The sequence below is a fragment of the Lithobates pipiens genome, unplaced genomic scaffold (genome assembly GCF_037356315.1).
Source record: "Lithobates pipiens isolate NorthernLeopardFrog02 unplaced genomic scaffold, aLitPip1_a1.2 Scaffold_22, whole genome shotgun sequence".
Taxonomy (NCBI): Eukaryota; Metazoa; Chordata; class Amphibia; order Anura; family Ranidae; genus Lithobates; species Lithobates pipiens.
The window spans coordinates 319,001,072-319,016,886 of record NW_027507784.1 but is presented as its reverse complement, the minus strand read 5'-3'; the positions used below and the strand labels follow the sequence as shown (position 1 = coordinate 319,016,886).

General features: G+C 45.7%; 1 protein-coding gene across 5 annotated transcripts in view; it reads right to left on the bottom strand.

Moving 5' to 3' along the window:
* Positions 1-15,815, bottom strand: part of LOC143924932 (syntaxin-binding protein 4-like) — a 100,211-nt gene that overhangs the window by 41,517 nt on the left and 42,879 nt on the right. For all 5 annotated transcript variants that reach the window (XM_077449464.1, XM_077449460.1, XM_077449462.1 and 2 more), the window contains 3 exons: positions 12,621-12,716; positions 10,779-10,848; positions 7,445-7,519 (listed from right to left, as the gene is read on the bottom strand). In XM_077449464.1, coding sequence (XP_077305590.1) covers positions 7,445-7,519; positions 10,779-10,848; positions 12,621-12,716 — 241 coding nt within the window. The remainder of the gene's footprint in view (positions 1-7,444; positions 7,520-10,778; positions 10,849-12,620; positions 12,717-15,815) is intronic.

Here is a 15,815-nt window from a genome sequence, read left to right as displayed (position 1 = left end):
GGCACAGGAGGGGGCCAGTCTGGATGTCGGGGGGGCAGTCTGGATGTCAGGGGGGCACAGGAAGGGGCCAGGCTGGATGTCACAAGGGGGGCAGTCTGGATGTCAGGGGGGCCACGGGGGCAGTCTGGATGTCAAGGGGGGGTACCAGATGTTAGGGGGACTGATGGGGACACCAGATGTTAGGGGGACTGATGGGGACACCAGATGTAAGGAGGGGCTCCGCTGAGGGAGACACAGATGTAAGGAGGGGTTCCGCTTATGGAGACACAAATGTAAGGAGGGGCTCCAATGATGGAGACACAGATGTAAGGAGGGGCTCCGCTGATGGAGACACAGATGTAAGGAGGGGTTTCCGTTGCTGGGGACACAGATGTGAGGAAGGCTCCACTGATGGGGCACCTGATGTAAGGAGGGTCTCTGCTGGGGGCATCTGATGGCATTTGGTGGCAGGCAACGTGGCTAGTGACACGCTCAGGGCTCCCAATCATTCTGCATTATGGTGAGTTGAATGATTTCATTTTATATGACAATGTAATAGACATGTGCATTCGTTTTCGTCCGAATGCATTTTCGTCCGAATTTCAGCTATTTTCGTTTTCGTTTTGACAAACGATAACGAAAGCACAAAATCCGAAAAACGAAAGATCCGACATAAATAAATGCTTTATTTTCGTTTTCATTGTTACAACAGTTCGATATAGAATAGGAGATTCGACATGACTCTGACAATCTGTGTCTATAGAACCTGTGGTCGAATGTGCCTAACCTTACCTCTATTAGTCCAAGATTATATAGAGAAAATATTCGACAGAGAAAAAAGATTTGACAGAGAGAAAAGATTCTGCAAGTTACTGTCCTAAAAAGTGTTTGGGGACCCGGGTCCTGCCCCAGGGGACATGGATCAATGCAAAAAAAAGTTTTAAAAACGGCCGTTTTTTCGGGAGCAGTGATTTTAATAATGATTAAAGTGAAACAATAAAAGTGTAATATTCCTTTAAATTTCGTAGGGGGGGGGGGTTGTCTATAGTATGCCTGTGAAGGGGCGCATGTTTCCCGTGCTTAGAACTGTCCCTGCACAAAGTGTCATTTATGCAGGAAAAAAAGTCCTTTAAAATCACTCGCAGCTTATTATGAATTGTCGGCTCCCGTAATACAGAGAACACTCATTGAAAGTCATTGATAAAAAAATAAATAAATAAATAAATAAAAAAGCGTGGGGGTCCCCCAAATTCAATTACCAGGCCCTTCAGGTCTGGTATGGATATTAAGGGGAACCCTGCCTCAAATTTAAGAAAAAATTTGACGTGGGGTTCCCCCTAAATATCCATAACCAGACCCTTCAGGTCTGGTATGGATATTAAGGGGAACCCCGCGTCAAATTTAAAAAAAAATTGACGTGGGGTTCCCCCTAAAAATCCATACCAGACCCTTTATCCGAGCACACAACCTGGCAGGCCGCAGGAAAAGAGGGGGGGACGAGAGAGCGGCCCCCCCTCCCTCCTGAACCGTACCAGGCCACATGCCCTCAACATTGGGAGGATGCTTTGGGGGTCTGTGACCCCTCAAAGCACCTTGTCCCCATGTTGATGAGGACAAGGGCCTCATCCCCACAACCCTGGCCGGTGGTTGTGGAGGTCTGCGGGCGGGGGGCTTATCAGAATCTGGAAGCCCCCTTTAACAAGGGGACCCCCAGATCCCGCCCCCCCCCTGTTTGAAATGGTAAGGGGGTACAAAAGTACCCCTACCATTTCACAAAGAAAGTGTAAAAAATGGTTAAATAAAACAAACACACTTTTGAAAAAATCCTTTATTAAAAATAAAAAAATAAAAAAAAGATTCCAGCGGCGGTAATCCACTCTTGCTATCCAGCGACGGACGGTCATCTCTCCAGCGATGTCTCATCTCATCCAGCGCAGCGATCCATCCTTCTTCTGTCTCCGTGAAGGAGACACTGCAGGCATTCCGGCGGCTGACGTTTCTTATATACGGAGGGCGGGGCCACCCGTCACCTGACCCCGCCCCCCTCTGACGCAAGGGGAAACCCGGGGTTCCCTGTGACGTATGGGTGACCCCGCACCCCTCTGATGTAACACAGGCAGGTTTCCGTTACATCAGAGGGGGGCGGGGTCACCCATACGTCACGGGGAACCCCGGGTTTCCCCTTGCGTCAGAGGGGGGTGGGGTCAGGTGACGGGTGGCCCCGCCCTCCGTATATAAGAAACGTCAGCCGCCGGAATCCTTGCAGTGTCTCCTCCACGGAGACAGAAGAAGGATGGATCGCTGCGCTGGATGAGATGAGACATCGCTGGAGAGATGACCGTCCGTCGCTGGATAGCAAGAGTGGATTACCACCGCTGGAATCTTTTTTTTATTTTTTTATTTTTAATAAAGGAATTTTTCAAAAGTGTGTTTGTTTTATTTAACCATTTTTTACACTTTCTTTGTGAAATGGTAGGGGTACTTTTGTACCCCCTTACAATTTCAAACAGGGGGGGGGGCCGGGATCTGGGGGTCCCCTTGTTAAAGGGGGCTTCCAGATTCTGATAAGCCCCCCGCCCGCAGACCTCCACAACCACCGGCCAGGGTTGTGGGGATGAGGCCCTTGTCCTCATCAACATGGGGACAAGGTGCTTTGAGGGGTCACAGACCCCCAAAGCATCCTCCCAATGTTGAGGGCATGTGGCCTGGTACGGTTCAGGAGGGAGGGGGGGCCGCTCTCTCGTCCCCCCCTCTTTTCCTGCGGCCTGCCAGGTTGCGTGCTCGGATAAAGGGTCTGGTATGGATTTTTAGGGGGAACCCCACGTCAATTTTTTTTTAAATTTGACGCGGGGTTCCCCTTAATATCCATACCAGACCTGAAGGGTCTGGTTATGGATATTTAGGGGGAACCCCACGTCAAATTTTTTCTTAAATTTGAGGCAGGGTTCCCCTTAATATCCATACCAGACCTGAAGGGCCTGGTAATTGAATTTGGGGGACCCCCACGCTTTTTTTTTATTTATTTTTTTTATCAATGACTTTCAATTAGTGTTCTCTGTATTACGGGAGCCGACAATTCATAATAGCTGCGAGTGATTTTAAAGGACTTTTTTTCCTGCATAAATGAAACTTTGTGCAGGGACAGTTCTAAGCACGGGAAACATGCGCCCCTTCACAGGCATACTATAGACAACCCCCCCCCCCCTACGAAATCTAAAGGAATATTACACTTTTATTGTTTCACTTTAATCATTATTAAAATCACTGCTCCCGAAAAAACGGCCGTTTTTAAAACTTTTTTTTGCATTGATCCATGTCCCCTGGGGCAGGACCCAGGTCCCCAAACACTTTTTAGGACAGTAACTTGCAAATTAGCCTTTAAAATTAGCACTTTAGATCATGAACGTTGGAGTCCCATAGACTTTAATAGGGTTCTAAAGTATGCTATATACTAGCTCCGTCGAATCTTCTTTATACATTTGACAGACACCATAAGCCTTCAAAGACAGATTCGACCGTAATTCATGTGGATTTTCGGACGAATGCAATTTTTGAACGAAAAACGAAATAAATAAAAACGAATTTCGGGAGTAACTAAATAAATTAAGTTTTCAGACGAAAACGAAATTCCGAAACAAAATATTTTACTCTGCACATGTCTACAATGTAATAATAGAAATAATGCGCTTCAATCATCCTGACACCATAGCAATCATGGCGCCGGGATGATTGAAATGCTAACACCAGGTATTTGGAGTATCTTTATCTGCTGATTGTCAAACTCTGGAAAACACATATTGCTATTGTGGTGTAGGAGCTGGGGCTGCTGTCCCTCCATCCCTCCCCCCCCCCTTTCCCTCTCCATCCCGCATTCATCTCAGACTAACCACAGCCCTTTTAGCCACACCCGCTATTTTACGTAAACCCCGCTCGTTTTTCGTTGCAGCACACTGCATTTTTACCTTTTCCTATGCCACGCCTATCAATGCATGCCCCGCCCCCTAAGTATAGTGCAACTCCGCCTATAGCCAAAAAAGTGTCCCGGAATTTTTTTTTTACAATGTTGGCAACTATGAGTTGGGTCTGGAGACGCTCACTGGAGAGAGCCGGCAGAAAGTTGGTGGGAAAGAGTCCATCTGTCCTAGGGTGAGTCTGCATCTCCCTCACTAGGAAGAGCCTGGTGGATATGGACAGTAGGCAACCAATGATCCTGTGGCTAGTGGCCGTCTATAGCTTTTAAACTCTGGAAGGATTACAGTTCACCATCAGCATAGAGATCCAGTGGGACATTCAGTAGTTGTGCAGTGCAACCAGTGATTTCAGTTTGTGAAGTGCAGCCAGAAATTGAGGAGTCTATGACTAATTTCTTAGAACTGGGATTGTGAACATGTGTGCATTCCTAGTTCTCTGCTGCAAAAATAATTACTATTCTCACGGGACAGGGCATTGTGCATGAAGATGTATTGCAGTTACATCTGCCATGTCAGGTATGCATGATAATAACTGTATGCTTTTTAGATCTTCTTCTGTTTGGAGTTTGTTAGACAAGTTCTCAGTATTTCAAGGCAGGTTCTCTTCATAGCCTAATTTCTGCATATGTCCTTGTTTCAAAGGACGTAGAACAGTGTCCTAAGCCATGAACATGTCTTAAGCTTCATTCGGTTTGTAGCGGCCACGCCTGACTGGACGTCACTGGCTCCCTCCTGACAAGCGATGCCAGTTTGCGCAGATGGCAGGCTAAATTAGGATAAGGGTCAGAAGTCGGTTTCAGACAAGATAAGCAGGAGGACTCTGGGAGAATTAGACTCAAGTTTTCTAGAAATTCTACAAATCCAAGACACCATAACCTCGCTAAGGAGGGAAACAGCTGTTCTCATTTCTCCTACACCCAAGGACGACATTGCGCTTCTCTAGTCCAATCTACAAGCCTGCTTAAAGCAAAAATATGGAGCTGAAACATTTGTGTACCAAATCATTCAAATGTAATGTAGATCCTCTTGTGGTCTCTCAAATCCTGCAATGCAGGGGTTAGGGGATGGCAATACAAGAGAGGCAAGCTTTTCAGAAACAATCACACCGTGATCATTTCCAGGGAGCCCTTTCCTAGCATCCAGGGCCGTCTTTAAGGCAGGGCAAAAGGGGCAGCTGCCCTGGGCCCTGTCATTGTTGTGGAGCCCAAAGCAGCTGCCTCATACCTGCCAACTATCACAGTTTAAATTCCCTTGTCCCTTGAAGTTTTAGTCCTGTGCTGTGTTCCAATATCTCAGTGTGAAGTGCTGCTACAAATGCTGCCCAGCTCTGCCCTATTGTTTTGTACAAATTACCTACCTGCAGACCCTGTGTTTACATGTAAATGACTGGCATTCATATGTAAATAGCTGCATCTGGCAGCATAAATATGTAAATAAAGGCGGCATTCATATATCATGCCCCCCTGCAGCGAGGAGATGATGTGCTGTAACCTCTAGCAACCAATCAGTGAGCAGTATTACTGTACAGTAATCTCTAGCAACCAATCAACAAGCAGAAATCAAGTGCTATAACATCTAGCAACTAATCAGAGAGCCGTAATGTGTGCTGTAAACCTCTAGAAACCAGTCAGTGAGTGGTAATGATACACTGTAACCTCTGGCAACCAATCGCAATCGCTGCCTGATCTGATACAGGAAACAGATTTTAAGTCTAGCTGCTATTTATTGTATGTCTCAGAGCAGGTGGAGAGCAAAATTGTATGGGGGCCCCAAGAAAACGTTTGCCCGGGGTCCAATCAGTATTAAAGACGGCCCTGCTAGCATCTACTTGCCAACAGGTGTGGACATCAGTCTCTAGGGCCTCATGCCTGTCAGTGCATCTGTAGGGACACTATTCTAATTTTAATGTTTGCAGATAGGCTGTAGCCAGCCTGAGCTTTATTTATGTTATCTGGGATTGTTGGGTTTCTCCTAAGCCCAGGGACACTGCTTCTGGGACATGTTCTCCAGTGGACAGAGTGAGAAGACACAATGTATTGGGTTATGAATATTTATTCTGTCTTGGCCAGTCACTGAGTTGACCAATCACTGGGTTTATTCCAATGATGTGAGCTGGAAATATACTTTTAGAGACCCTCTAGAAGGGTCCTTGTCCCTCAGGCTCTGCTTGGTGAGGATGTGTGTAACAGGGTCCTTCTTCCCCTGGCTGCAGTCGGGGGAGGGTGTAGGGAGGTCCGGTCTTTGCCTTTCATGCCCTTCGCTGAAAGAGGTAGTGAAAGCCAATAAAGGGTGTAGTGTTTCCTAGCTGCCCATTTGGAACAAGGGTGTCCTAAACTAGTGTGTGGCAGAGGCAAAAAACTGAGAGGTGGCCACCCGTCCAGGCCTACAGAATCTACACTAGCCTGTGACAGACATATGAAGAGTTTTAGAGCTTGTCTATAGCAGAGGTCAAAAGACAATGGAAGATAGTAGCCCATCTGAGCCTAAAGGGTTCACTGAGAAGTCCATTGGGTAGAGGGATTTTGGCTGATGTGTTTTTTTGGATCCTCTACTATTAATACTCGCTCCTTAAGACAATTGAGTCAATACAGTAAAAGAAAAGGACTGAAAGATCTGATGTCTGCTTGCTTGTAGCCATTGGTCAGCGAGTTATTTGGGTGTAGATAGATACAGGGTAGGTCAAGGTAGGAAAACTCCAAGAAAATCCAGCAGCTTCTAAATGGGCCTACACTTCCAACTCAACATGCATATTTTTGTCATGGGCAGAACCTCACCATGGGCTCAGCGCCAATCTACTACTGCCTCTCTAGTTCTGGAGAGAAAACCACCTATCCTTCTCTCTCTATGCCCCATGGGGTGAGGTGGATTGTTTAATTCCCAAAATGGACATCACTAGATCAGGCTACCTCAACCCCAGTTTCCCATGGCCTTGCTGCTCTTCCTCTGATGCCAAGCAAACTTTCAATATCTCTATAGCCAGTCTCATGCTTTATGGAGCCACTGGAGTCCGCACAGATTAAATGCTCTTGCAAAAGCTCTTTTACCACAATGTTTCTCTTCCAATGTTCAAACAAAATACCTTTTAATTAATAAATAAATGTAAAAGTGATAATATAAATCAGTTATAAGTAGATACTTGCAATATGAACCACAAGCGATCTGGCAAATCCTAACCTGGGACCCTCTTTACGGGATGTATACTTTTCTGAGCATTGCCAATTCTAGGTGAACCAGTTCACTTTTGTGTCCAGTGCTCACCCAAGCTCCATTTTGGAGTGATAACTTCCCACCCACTGATAATGATTTTTACTTCACCGGGCAGGTCAGTTTATTCAGGTAGAGCAAAGTGTTGGTCATCTATTCACTGTGAACAAGCCCAACTCGCTGCCATTCCATGTTCAGCTGAACTGACTCATTCGACACTTAATAATAATGTATTATTCTGATTAAGATTAAAGATATACATAGCAAAGAAAGTTAAACATAACAATTACCTTGCCTCATCATCCCGAGCAATGATGAGTCTCATGTAGCTGGAGGCTGACGCAGCCCGCAAAATGTCTACAGCTCTGTGAATAGGAAACACCAATGAGTGACAGACATGTAGAATTAACAATCAGCAATGGTGATGATGCTAGGGATATTATTACTATTATTATTATTATTATTATTATACAGGATTTATATAGCCCCAACAGTTTGCATGAGGTCAGACAGTATGGTTACAATACAATTCAATATAGGAGGAATCAGAGGATATATAAAACATGCCTGAGGAGCAGCAAACCAAATGGAGAAGGAGTCCAAATTGCTGTACTGGTTCATCATAGGATCACATAAAACAGTTGTCGTGTTTCGGGGCCAACAGCACTTCTTCCCCCCTTTATCAGAGCTCAGTGAACTTTAACAAGGCTTTGATGGACTAAAATCAATAGTCAGATATATTGTTACTTGCTGGTAAATGTGGAGAAGATTTGTGCATCATTCGTCAGTATAAGCTGAGACAGTAAACTAAAGTTCTATTTAATTATCTATTTAACCTTAATAGTGGTTGTAAACCCTTACAAACCACTTTGACCTACAGGTAAGCCTAGATTAAGGCTTACCTGTAGGTCCAAGAAATATCTCCTAAACCTGCACGGTTTAGGAGATATTTGCCGAAAGACAGGCACCGCTGTCTACGGCGCATGCGCCGTAGACAGCGGCGCGCATGCGCACTGAGCGCGCTGCTGTTGACGGCTAAATACTGCGAGTGGCGGCTCCCGTGCGCATGCGTGGGAGTGACGGCATTGCGGCTTTCGTCGAATGACAGCAGCGGAGCAGCGAGACCCACGAGAAGATGGATGCTCCAGACTACAGGGGACAGCGGTGACATCACTGGCTCCTGTGTCAGGTAAGTGACACATAATGGACTACTATGCAATGCATAGTAGTCCATTATGCTTTACCTTTGCAGGGAATCAAAGAGGAAGTAAACCCATCAGGGTTTACTTCCTCTTTAATGAAATTCACTAGTTCACTAAGCCCTGATGATCTCTTATGAAGGGAAGTTTTGTGAGCCTCTGTCAGGAAAGCAGCAAGTACCAGCCTCGCCAATATCACTGCTTTCCTATGCACATGCACAGTAGAGCGGCACCCTGGCACATCCGTGGGCACAAAACAGCGAAACGCTACTGTGCGTGCACAAATCAGCGAAACGGTGTACGCAATTCAGCAGAACGGCGTACGCACGCAAGCAAGCAATAGCGCACGGACAGCCTGAGCCTCCCACTGCCTATAAAAGCCAATCTGTGCCATGGCCAAGTTGCTGGTTTGTCTTTCAGCTTCCTGTGTGTTTCCCGCTTGTATCCTGATTCTTGATTACCCGTTGTGACCCGGATTGACCTTGACTGACGCTGATCTCTTCCTGCATCTAACCTTCGGCTTGCCTCTCGGACCTCCCTACTTGCCTCCTGTGTTTGACCCTCGGCCTGTCTAAGGATATCGCTTCCTGTCTCCAGTGATTGACCCTCGGCCTGCTCCCAGACTCTATTTGACTCCAGTGCTTGACCCCTGGCTTGCTTACAGACTTTGCCGCCAGTTATCAGTGTTTCACTCTTGGCCTGTTTTACAGACTTCCTATCAGTCTTCGGGAATTAATCATCAGCCTGTTTACAGACCTGCTATCAGTCTCCAGCACAAGACTGTTCTGTCTATCTAAGAGACTCTTGCCAGTCATCGATGTTTGACCCCCTGCCTGTTGTTGGACTAGCTGTTCATCTACCTCCCTGAGCTTCAGCATCTTCCAGTCCTGCACGGCTGTCTCCTTCCCGGTGACCTTCATGCAAGACCTGCCCTGCCTGCTGGTGACTCATGCTGTTTTGTGCCCCTCACCCCCTGTACCATCTCCAGGAGTGGAGTGCGCAAGAGGTTACCACTCTCAGCATCTCGGCCTCAATGAGTACCCATATCTGACAGCCTCATAACGCGTCAGCTGTTTTAAGATGAACATAAGATCTGGTCTGGCACTCATATGTTTTATGCTACAAATTTTCTGGGTTTCCTCCTGGAGGAGAACCTTTTATGTGAACATCCTTTCCAGAGCAAGTCAGCTCTTTACATATAATATTTTTATTTTTTTAGGTAGTACCAGCACTATCTGATGTCTTTTTGGGGTACTAGTGATATGAGGGATTGAAGGACAGTCCAGTCCTACCAATGGTGGGGATGAGTTCATAGACCCAGCCTTATCCCAGTGTTGTCTTACACCAGGGGTTGTCAACTTATGAGGTGATTAGGTTTTGTTGACATTCACCCTATTCATCTATATGATGTATGAGTGTTATCACTTGCAATGGATGCCAATTGTTCTAAATTTAACAGCTTAATCCTGCACCTTGGACCTCATTCCTACTGATGTTGTGCCCAGGCCCATGTCCTGGGATAACAGTCAGTGCCGCTGTCCTGTCGAATACTGTCCCCCGTTGGATAGTGTCCGCCCTGTACGGAGGACAAGGAGACGCCAAAAGTCTCCGAAGATGAACGGCGCCTGCGCACTGAGTCCAGGTTCAAGCCCCACCATCCAAGTGGACATAGAGTTAGAATAAAAATTTGCAGAGCAAAGCGAGGCTGTGCCTGAAGCGTGGCGAGCGACCCTGTTACTAAGTGCTGTTTTGCATTATCTACCGTATGTCCACTTGCATGGTGGGGCTTGAACCTGGCCTCAGGGCCTCAGGGCAGAAGGTACTATTAAGTGCGCAGGCGCCATTCATCTTCCATTCATCTTCGGAGACTTTCGGCCTCTCCTTGTCCTCCAAACTTTGCCCTCCTCCCCATTCTTGATGTGCAAGCTTAGGGGATTGAATGCCCAGCAATCACTCCCTTCTCAAAATCACTGCCCTCATCCCTACCGTAAACCATTGCACCCAGGGCAGCCACCCCTCCTGCCCATCCCTTGTTCCCGGCCCTGATCACAGGTACTGAGCGTGACCATAACCAATAAAAAATGACAAAAAAACAAAACAAATCTCTTTATAAATTTAGGCCGAAATTTATTCTGCTACACGTCTCTGGTAAAAAAAGCTCAACAAGGCACTCATTATGGTAATCAGGGGCTGCACATGGGCAGTCTCTGCATAATTAGAGCCAGGGTTTGGGTGGGGGACTCTAGGGCGAGATCTGGGCAGGACAGCCTGGCCACTAGACAGGCCCAAGACTAACTGTGGTGAAGGTTACCTATGTCTCAGGGAATGTTGGCAAATATATCTTGTGCCTATCTCACTGAACTTTAGGACCTACAAACTGCCACCAAAAAAGTCTACAATTTGGGCAGCATGACCCACCCCTTACCTCTCATTGGACACTCCCAGCAAACTTTCTCCATTCACTTCCAGAATCTGATCTCCAGGCTGGAGCCGCCCTAGATAGAACACACAAGACAATTTTTCAGAAAAAACCTTGGAGAATAAATTAAAGCGTACCTGTCATGAGAAAAGCATGAAGAGCTGCCAATTGTTACGTTTCTTTGAAAATGCTACTTAACGGGCCGTGCCTTGCTCCAGAGTCTCAGAGACCAGACGCAACATGTTCCAGGCAAATGAGTTGAAGAAACAAAATCATGATTCCTCATCTCTATAGTTTTTGTTCAGTATTAAATCCAATGCAAAGGCAGAGAGGCTACTGCCAGAAGGACAGGTTAGACATGGCAGCCTCTGTATTTATATCACGATAAGCTCCTTTAATATCTGCCATTTTATGTTGTATTTCATTGGCTGATAATTCTGCAACACAGCAATGATGTCCAGGTGCTTCTAGAGTCTTTATTGAATGAATGGAACATTCACCTTAATGTCCCATTTATGCCTTTATAGTCTTGTACCTACCATGTTATGGCTTGTGACCGATTTTGCTTGCTAATGCTTAAAAATACTTTTTTTGCTCTCATACTGCAGTGCTTTGTAGTGACAAAGCTGAGCAATGGCCACACCCCTCAATACAAGTGTCCTAACACAGATTTGTATGGAAGATGAAGAAGGGGGCGTGTCTGACCAGTTCCGTTATTGAATGCTGATTGCAGAGCTGAGTAATGGCCACACCCCTCAATACAAGTGTCCTCCCACAGACTTGTATGGAAGATGAAGACAGGGGCGTGTCTGACCAGGTCTGTTCCTGAATTCTGATTACAGAGCTGAGTAATGGCCACACTCCTCAGCACAAGTGTCCTCAGAAAACTTGTATGGAAGAGGAAGAAGGGGGCATGTCTGACCAGGTCTGTTACTGAATTCTGATTATAGAGCTGAGTAATGGCCACACCCCTCAGCACAAGTGTCCTCAGAAAACTTGTATGGAAGGGGGAGAAGGGGGCGTGTCTGACCAGGTCTGTTACTGAATTCTGATTACAGAGCAAAGTAATGGCCACACCGCTCAGCACAAATGTCATCACAAAAACCTGTATGGAAGATGAATGGGGCGTGTCTGACCAGTTCCATTATTGAATGCTGATTACAGAGCTGAGTAATGGCCACACCCCTCAGCACAAGTGTCCTCAGAAGACTTGTATGGAAGAAGAAGAAGGGGGTGTGTCTGACCAGGTCTGTTACTGAATGCTGAATACAGAGGTGAGTAATGGCCACACCCCTCAGCACAAGTGTCCTCAGAAGAAGAAGATGGAAGAAGGGGGCATGTCTGACCAGTTCTGTTACTGAATGCTGATTACAGAGCAGAGTAATGGCCACACCCCTAGGCACAATTAGGGGAAGAAGGGGGCTTATCTGACCAGGTCATTAACTGAATGCTGATTACAGAGATGAGTAATGGCCACATCCGTAAGCACAAATTTCCACACAAAGGCATGTATGAAAGCAGAAGAAGGGGGAATGTCTAACCAGGTCTGTTACTGACTGCTAATTACAGAGCTGAGTAATGGCCACACCCCCCAGCACAAGTGTCCTCACAAAGACTTTAATGGAAGAGGAAGAAGGGGGTGTGTCTGACCAGGTCTGTTACTGATTGCTGATTACAAAGGGCTTTAGATCTAACTCTGGTGGCTTCTGGTCTGCACACTCATTTTTAGATGACCTGCATGGCTGCTGTAACTGTTTACAAAATGAATGCTGCCAGGACAGAGGGTACATTCTAGTCTTGTTCAATAATTGAATGACACGCTAGGACTATGTTATATGCAGAACATACCGTCGTTAAAGGCCACACCTCCAGGGAGAATTCTTTTCACATAAACTCCGTATTCTTCTCTGCTAAATTCCCGCGATCCTCCAATGACCTTGATTCCTGTGGGGAAAGTTTTATGTTAACAGTCAGCTGTTATTATTGACCTCTGCTTCTGAAAATGCCCGGCTGCCATGATAATCCTCTGGCTTCAATATGTTTCCAAAGCCACTGACCAGAAACAAATATTCAGATTTGCAGCTGTGACATCTACTTGATCCTGGCCACTGGTTTGTATCAAAGTCATATGTTGAGCATTACAACCTAGAAACTGTCATTGAATACATGCCAATTTTCTTAGTTGAGTTTTTCATTAAATCTTAATTCTAGGCTCACCTCTCCTGCACCCTTAGCTCCTCCCACCCTCGCAGCTCTCTTTCGGGTAATTTTTCAGCTTTTTTTTTTTTATACTTACCTGTTCCAGATGCCTTCAGGCCTGTTCTGTCTGTCTTTCATTTATTTCTTTTATATTGTATTGAACTGGATCTTTTTTTATGTATTATACTGACATCTAGTGGCGGTTTCTGGCCACCACAACTTGTTTACGGGTATGATTTTTGGTATCTTTCTACAGTATGTCCTCCTATTTAGAGCTAGTTTGTTTAGTCCTAGCTAGACCCTCCTCAGTTCCTCAATGTTCCCTTAAAACAGTGTTAGTTATTGACAGAAAATGGGCTCAGGAAAAGTCATTGTCCTTTTACACTTCAAAAGACTGGAAAAAAAACATCTTTTCAATTGCAATTAGCCAAAGTAAAGTACATTGGATTCAACTTCTGTGTCTTATTGAAGAGTTAAGCTGTCTGTGGATGGTGCCAAGTCAGCAGGAGGTGGCCATACTTTCTGGACAGATCTAAGGAGGTATGTCAATGCATAAGGTTTGGACTGGAAGTGACGTAGGAGGAAGTCCGGTACTTTGTGTGTGTTTTTTTTTTTACACAAGTTTATGGCGTTTTTAATGTATTCAAAATGTGAGTGCAATTCATACTACACTATGGGAGCCTTTTCTCAATATTTGCTTTACTGAGAGCTATGCAGTATGGCCATGTGAATATTTAAAGGGACCACATCTTAATATCCATGGAGATATTCTTTGAAAACGAGACCGCTGTGGACGGTGGAAGTGCCCTGGATACTGGAAGTTGTGTACCTGGAGGATCAGATTGATATATCCCTTTATTCCATGAAGTGGAGATGAGAGTTCTGAGAGACTGGAGGGAGCATGTGGTGTTATGGTATAATAAAAGCACTATAAGCTACAATGGAGTGGGTCCCTTACTGGCAAAGAAGGTCACTAGCACCATTGGACTGATAGCACTTTTTTCATAGACTGGAGTTTTGATGAACATTTAATTGTGCACTTATTTTAGATTGCACCGTGATTGTGTAGGTCAGGAATCTCCAAACTTTCTAAACAAAGGACCAGTTTACTATCCTTCAGACTTTAAAGGGGCTGGACTGCGACCACTTGGAGTAAACTATGTCCTATCGTTGGTGTCATTGGGAGAAATAGTGCCCCATCGTTGGTGTCAATGGAAGGAATTATGCCCCATCGTTGGTGTCAGTAGGAGGAATATTGCCCCTTCATTGGTGTCAGCGGGAGGAATAATGACCCATCGTTGGTGTCATTGGGAGAAATAGTGCCCCATCATTAGTGCCAGTGGGAGGAATAGTGCCCCCATCATTGGTGTCAGTAGAAGGAATTATGCTCAATAGTTTGTGTCAGTAGGAGGAATAGTGTCCCTTCATTGGTGTCAGTGGGAGAAATGTTGCCCCATTGTTGGTGTCAGTTTGAGAAACAGTTCCCCACCATTGGTGTTTAGTGGAAGGATTGGTGCCCAATCATTGGTGTCAGTGGGAGGAATTGTGCCCTATCATTGGTGTCAGTGGGAGGAATTGTGCCCTATCATTGGTGTCAGTGAGAGGAATAGTACCCCATCGTTGGTGTCAGTAGGAGGAATCATGTCCCACTGTTGGTGTCAGTTTGAGAAATAGTTCCCCACCATTGGTGTTTAGTGAGAGGAATAGTGCCCCATCGTTGGCGTCAGTGGGAGGAATAGTAACCCATCATTGGTGTCAGTGGGAGGATTTATGTATCATTGTTGGTGCCAATGGCAGGAATATTGCCTCAAGGATTAAGGCAAGCAAAGGGCCACATCAAGCCCCCCGGCCACAGTTTGGAGACCGCCGGTTTAGGTGACAGTTCTTGTTTTTTTGGCTTTTGTACTTTGTGTATTGTTACACTTACACTCCACATACTGTAGGTTCACTTTTATTCAGTGGCAGCCCGTCCATACGGGGGGCCCCCCCTAATCCATGCACCCGGCCCCTAATCTACATGCAGGGCGCCGGACGCATGGATTTCAATAGGTTTTTTATTTTAAGCATATGTTTAGAGCCTGAGACTCTAATTGGCTTTAAAAAAGGCAGTCCTCTGTGCCAGCACCCCCCCTGCGGGAGATGGACAGGGGTTGGGGATCGCCGCCTTCCCGTCTATCTCCTGTGGATTGAACACCAGCCACCACTGCTTTTATTGTTGTTGTGGCAGTGCTACATCACATATCATTTATTTATTTTAATGCATAAGGTGGCATTTGACCAGAACAAGGCTGTTCATGTGACACTCTTCCTATTTACCTCTCCTCTTGGTGGGAGGCGGTCCTCAGTGATTTATCACCCTACGTGAGAGCAGGGCACTGTGGAGATACCCCATTGGGGGGGGGGGTCCATGAAACCCTGCACTCACAGGACGTCCTCAGTCTTCCAGATTGAATAGTGTGGAATGTCAGTGGAAGACTGAGGACATCTAGTGGTGAAAAGATATTACTGCGGGGGGACAGCGCAGGAGAGGAGTTGTGAATTGAATACTTTAAGCACCTGCTGGGGGATACATAAAAAAAAAAAAAAAACATAAATAACAATTATCATGGTAAATAATTCACAAGAAGTGATATCTCAGTGAGCCTATAGTGTCCTGCAAAGAGATAGAACATCCTTTCCGTGACTGCTGGACACGGAGCGGTTATGTATTCCTCTCTTCCCACTAGATAATCTCTTTATATGACCTCCCCGGTGATGCAGCCACTAAATTGTATTTTCATCTTTCCTCTTTCTAGGTTATGTTTCATAATACATGCTCTCATACTGATTCCTATATCCCATTTT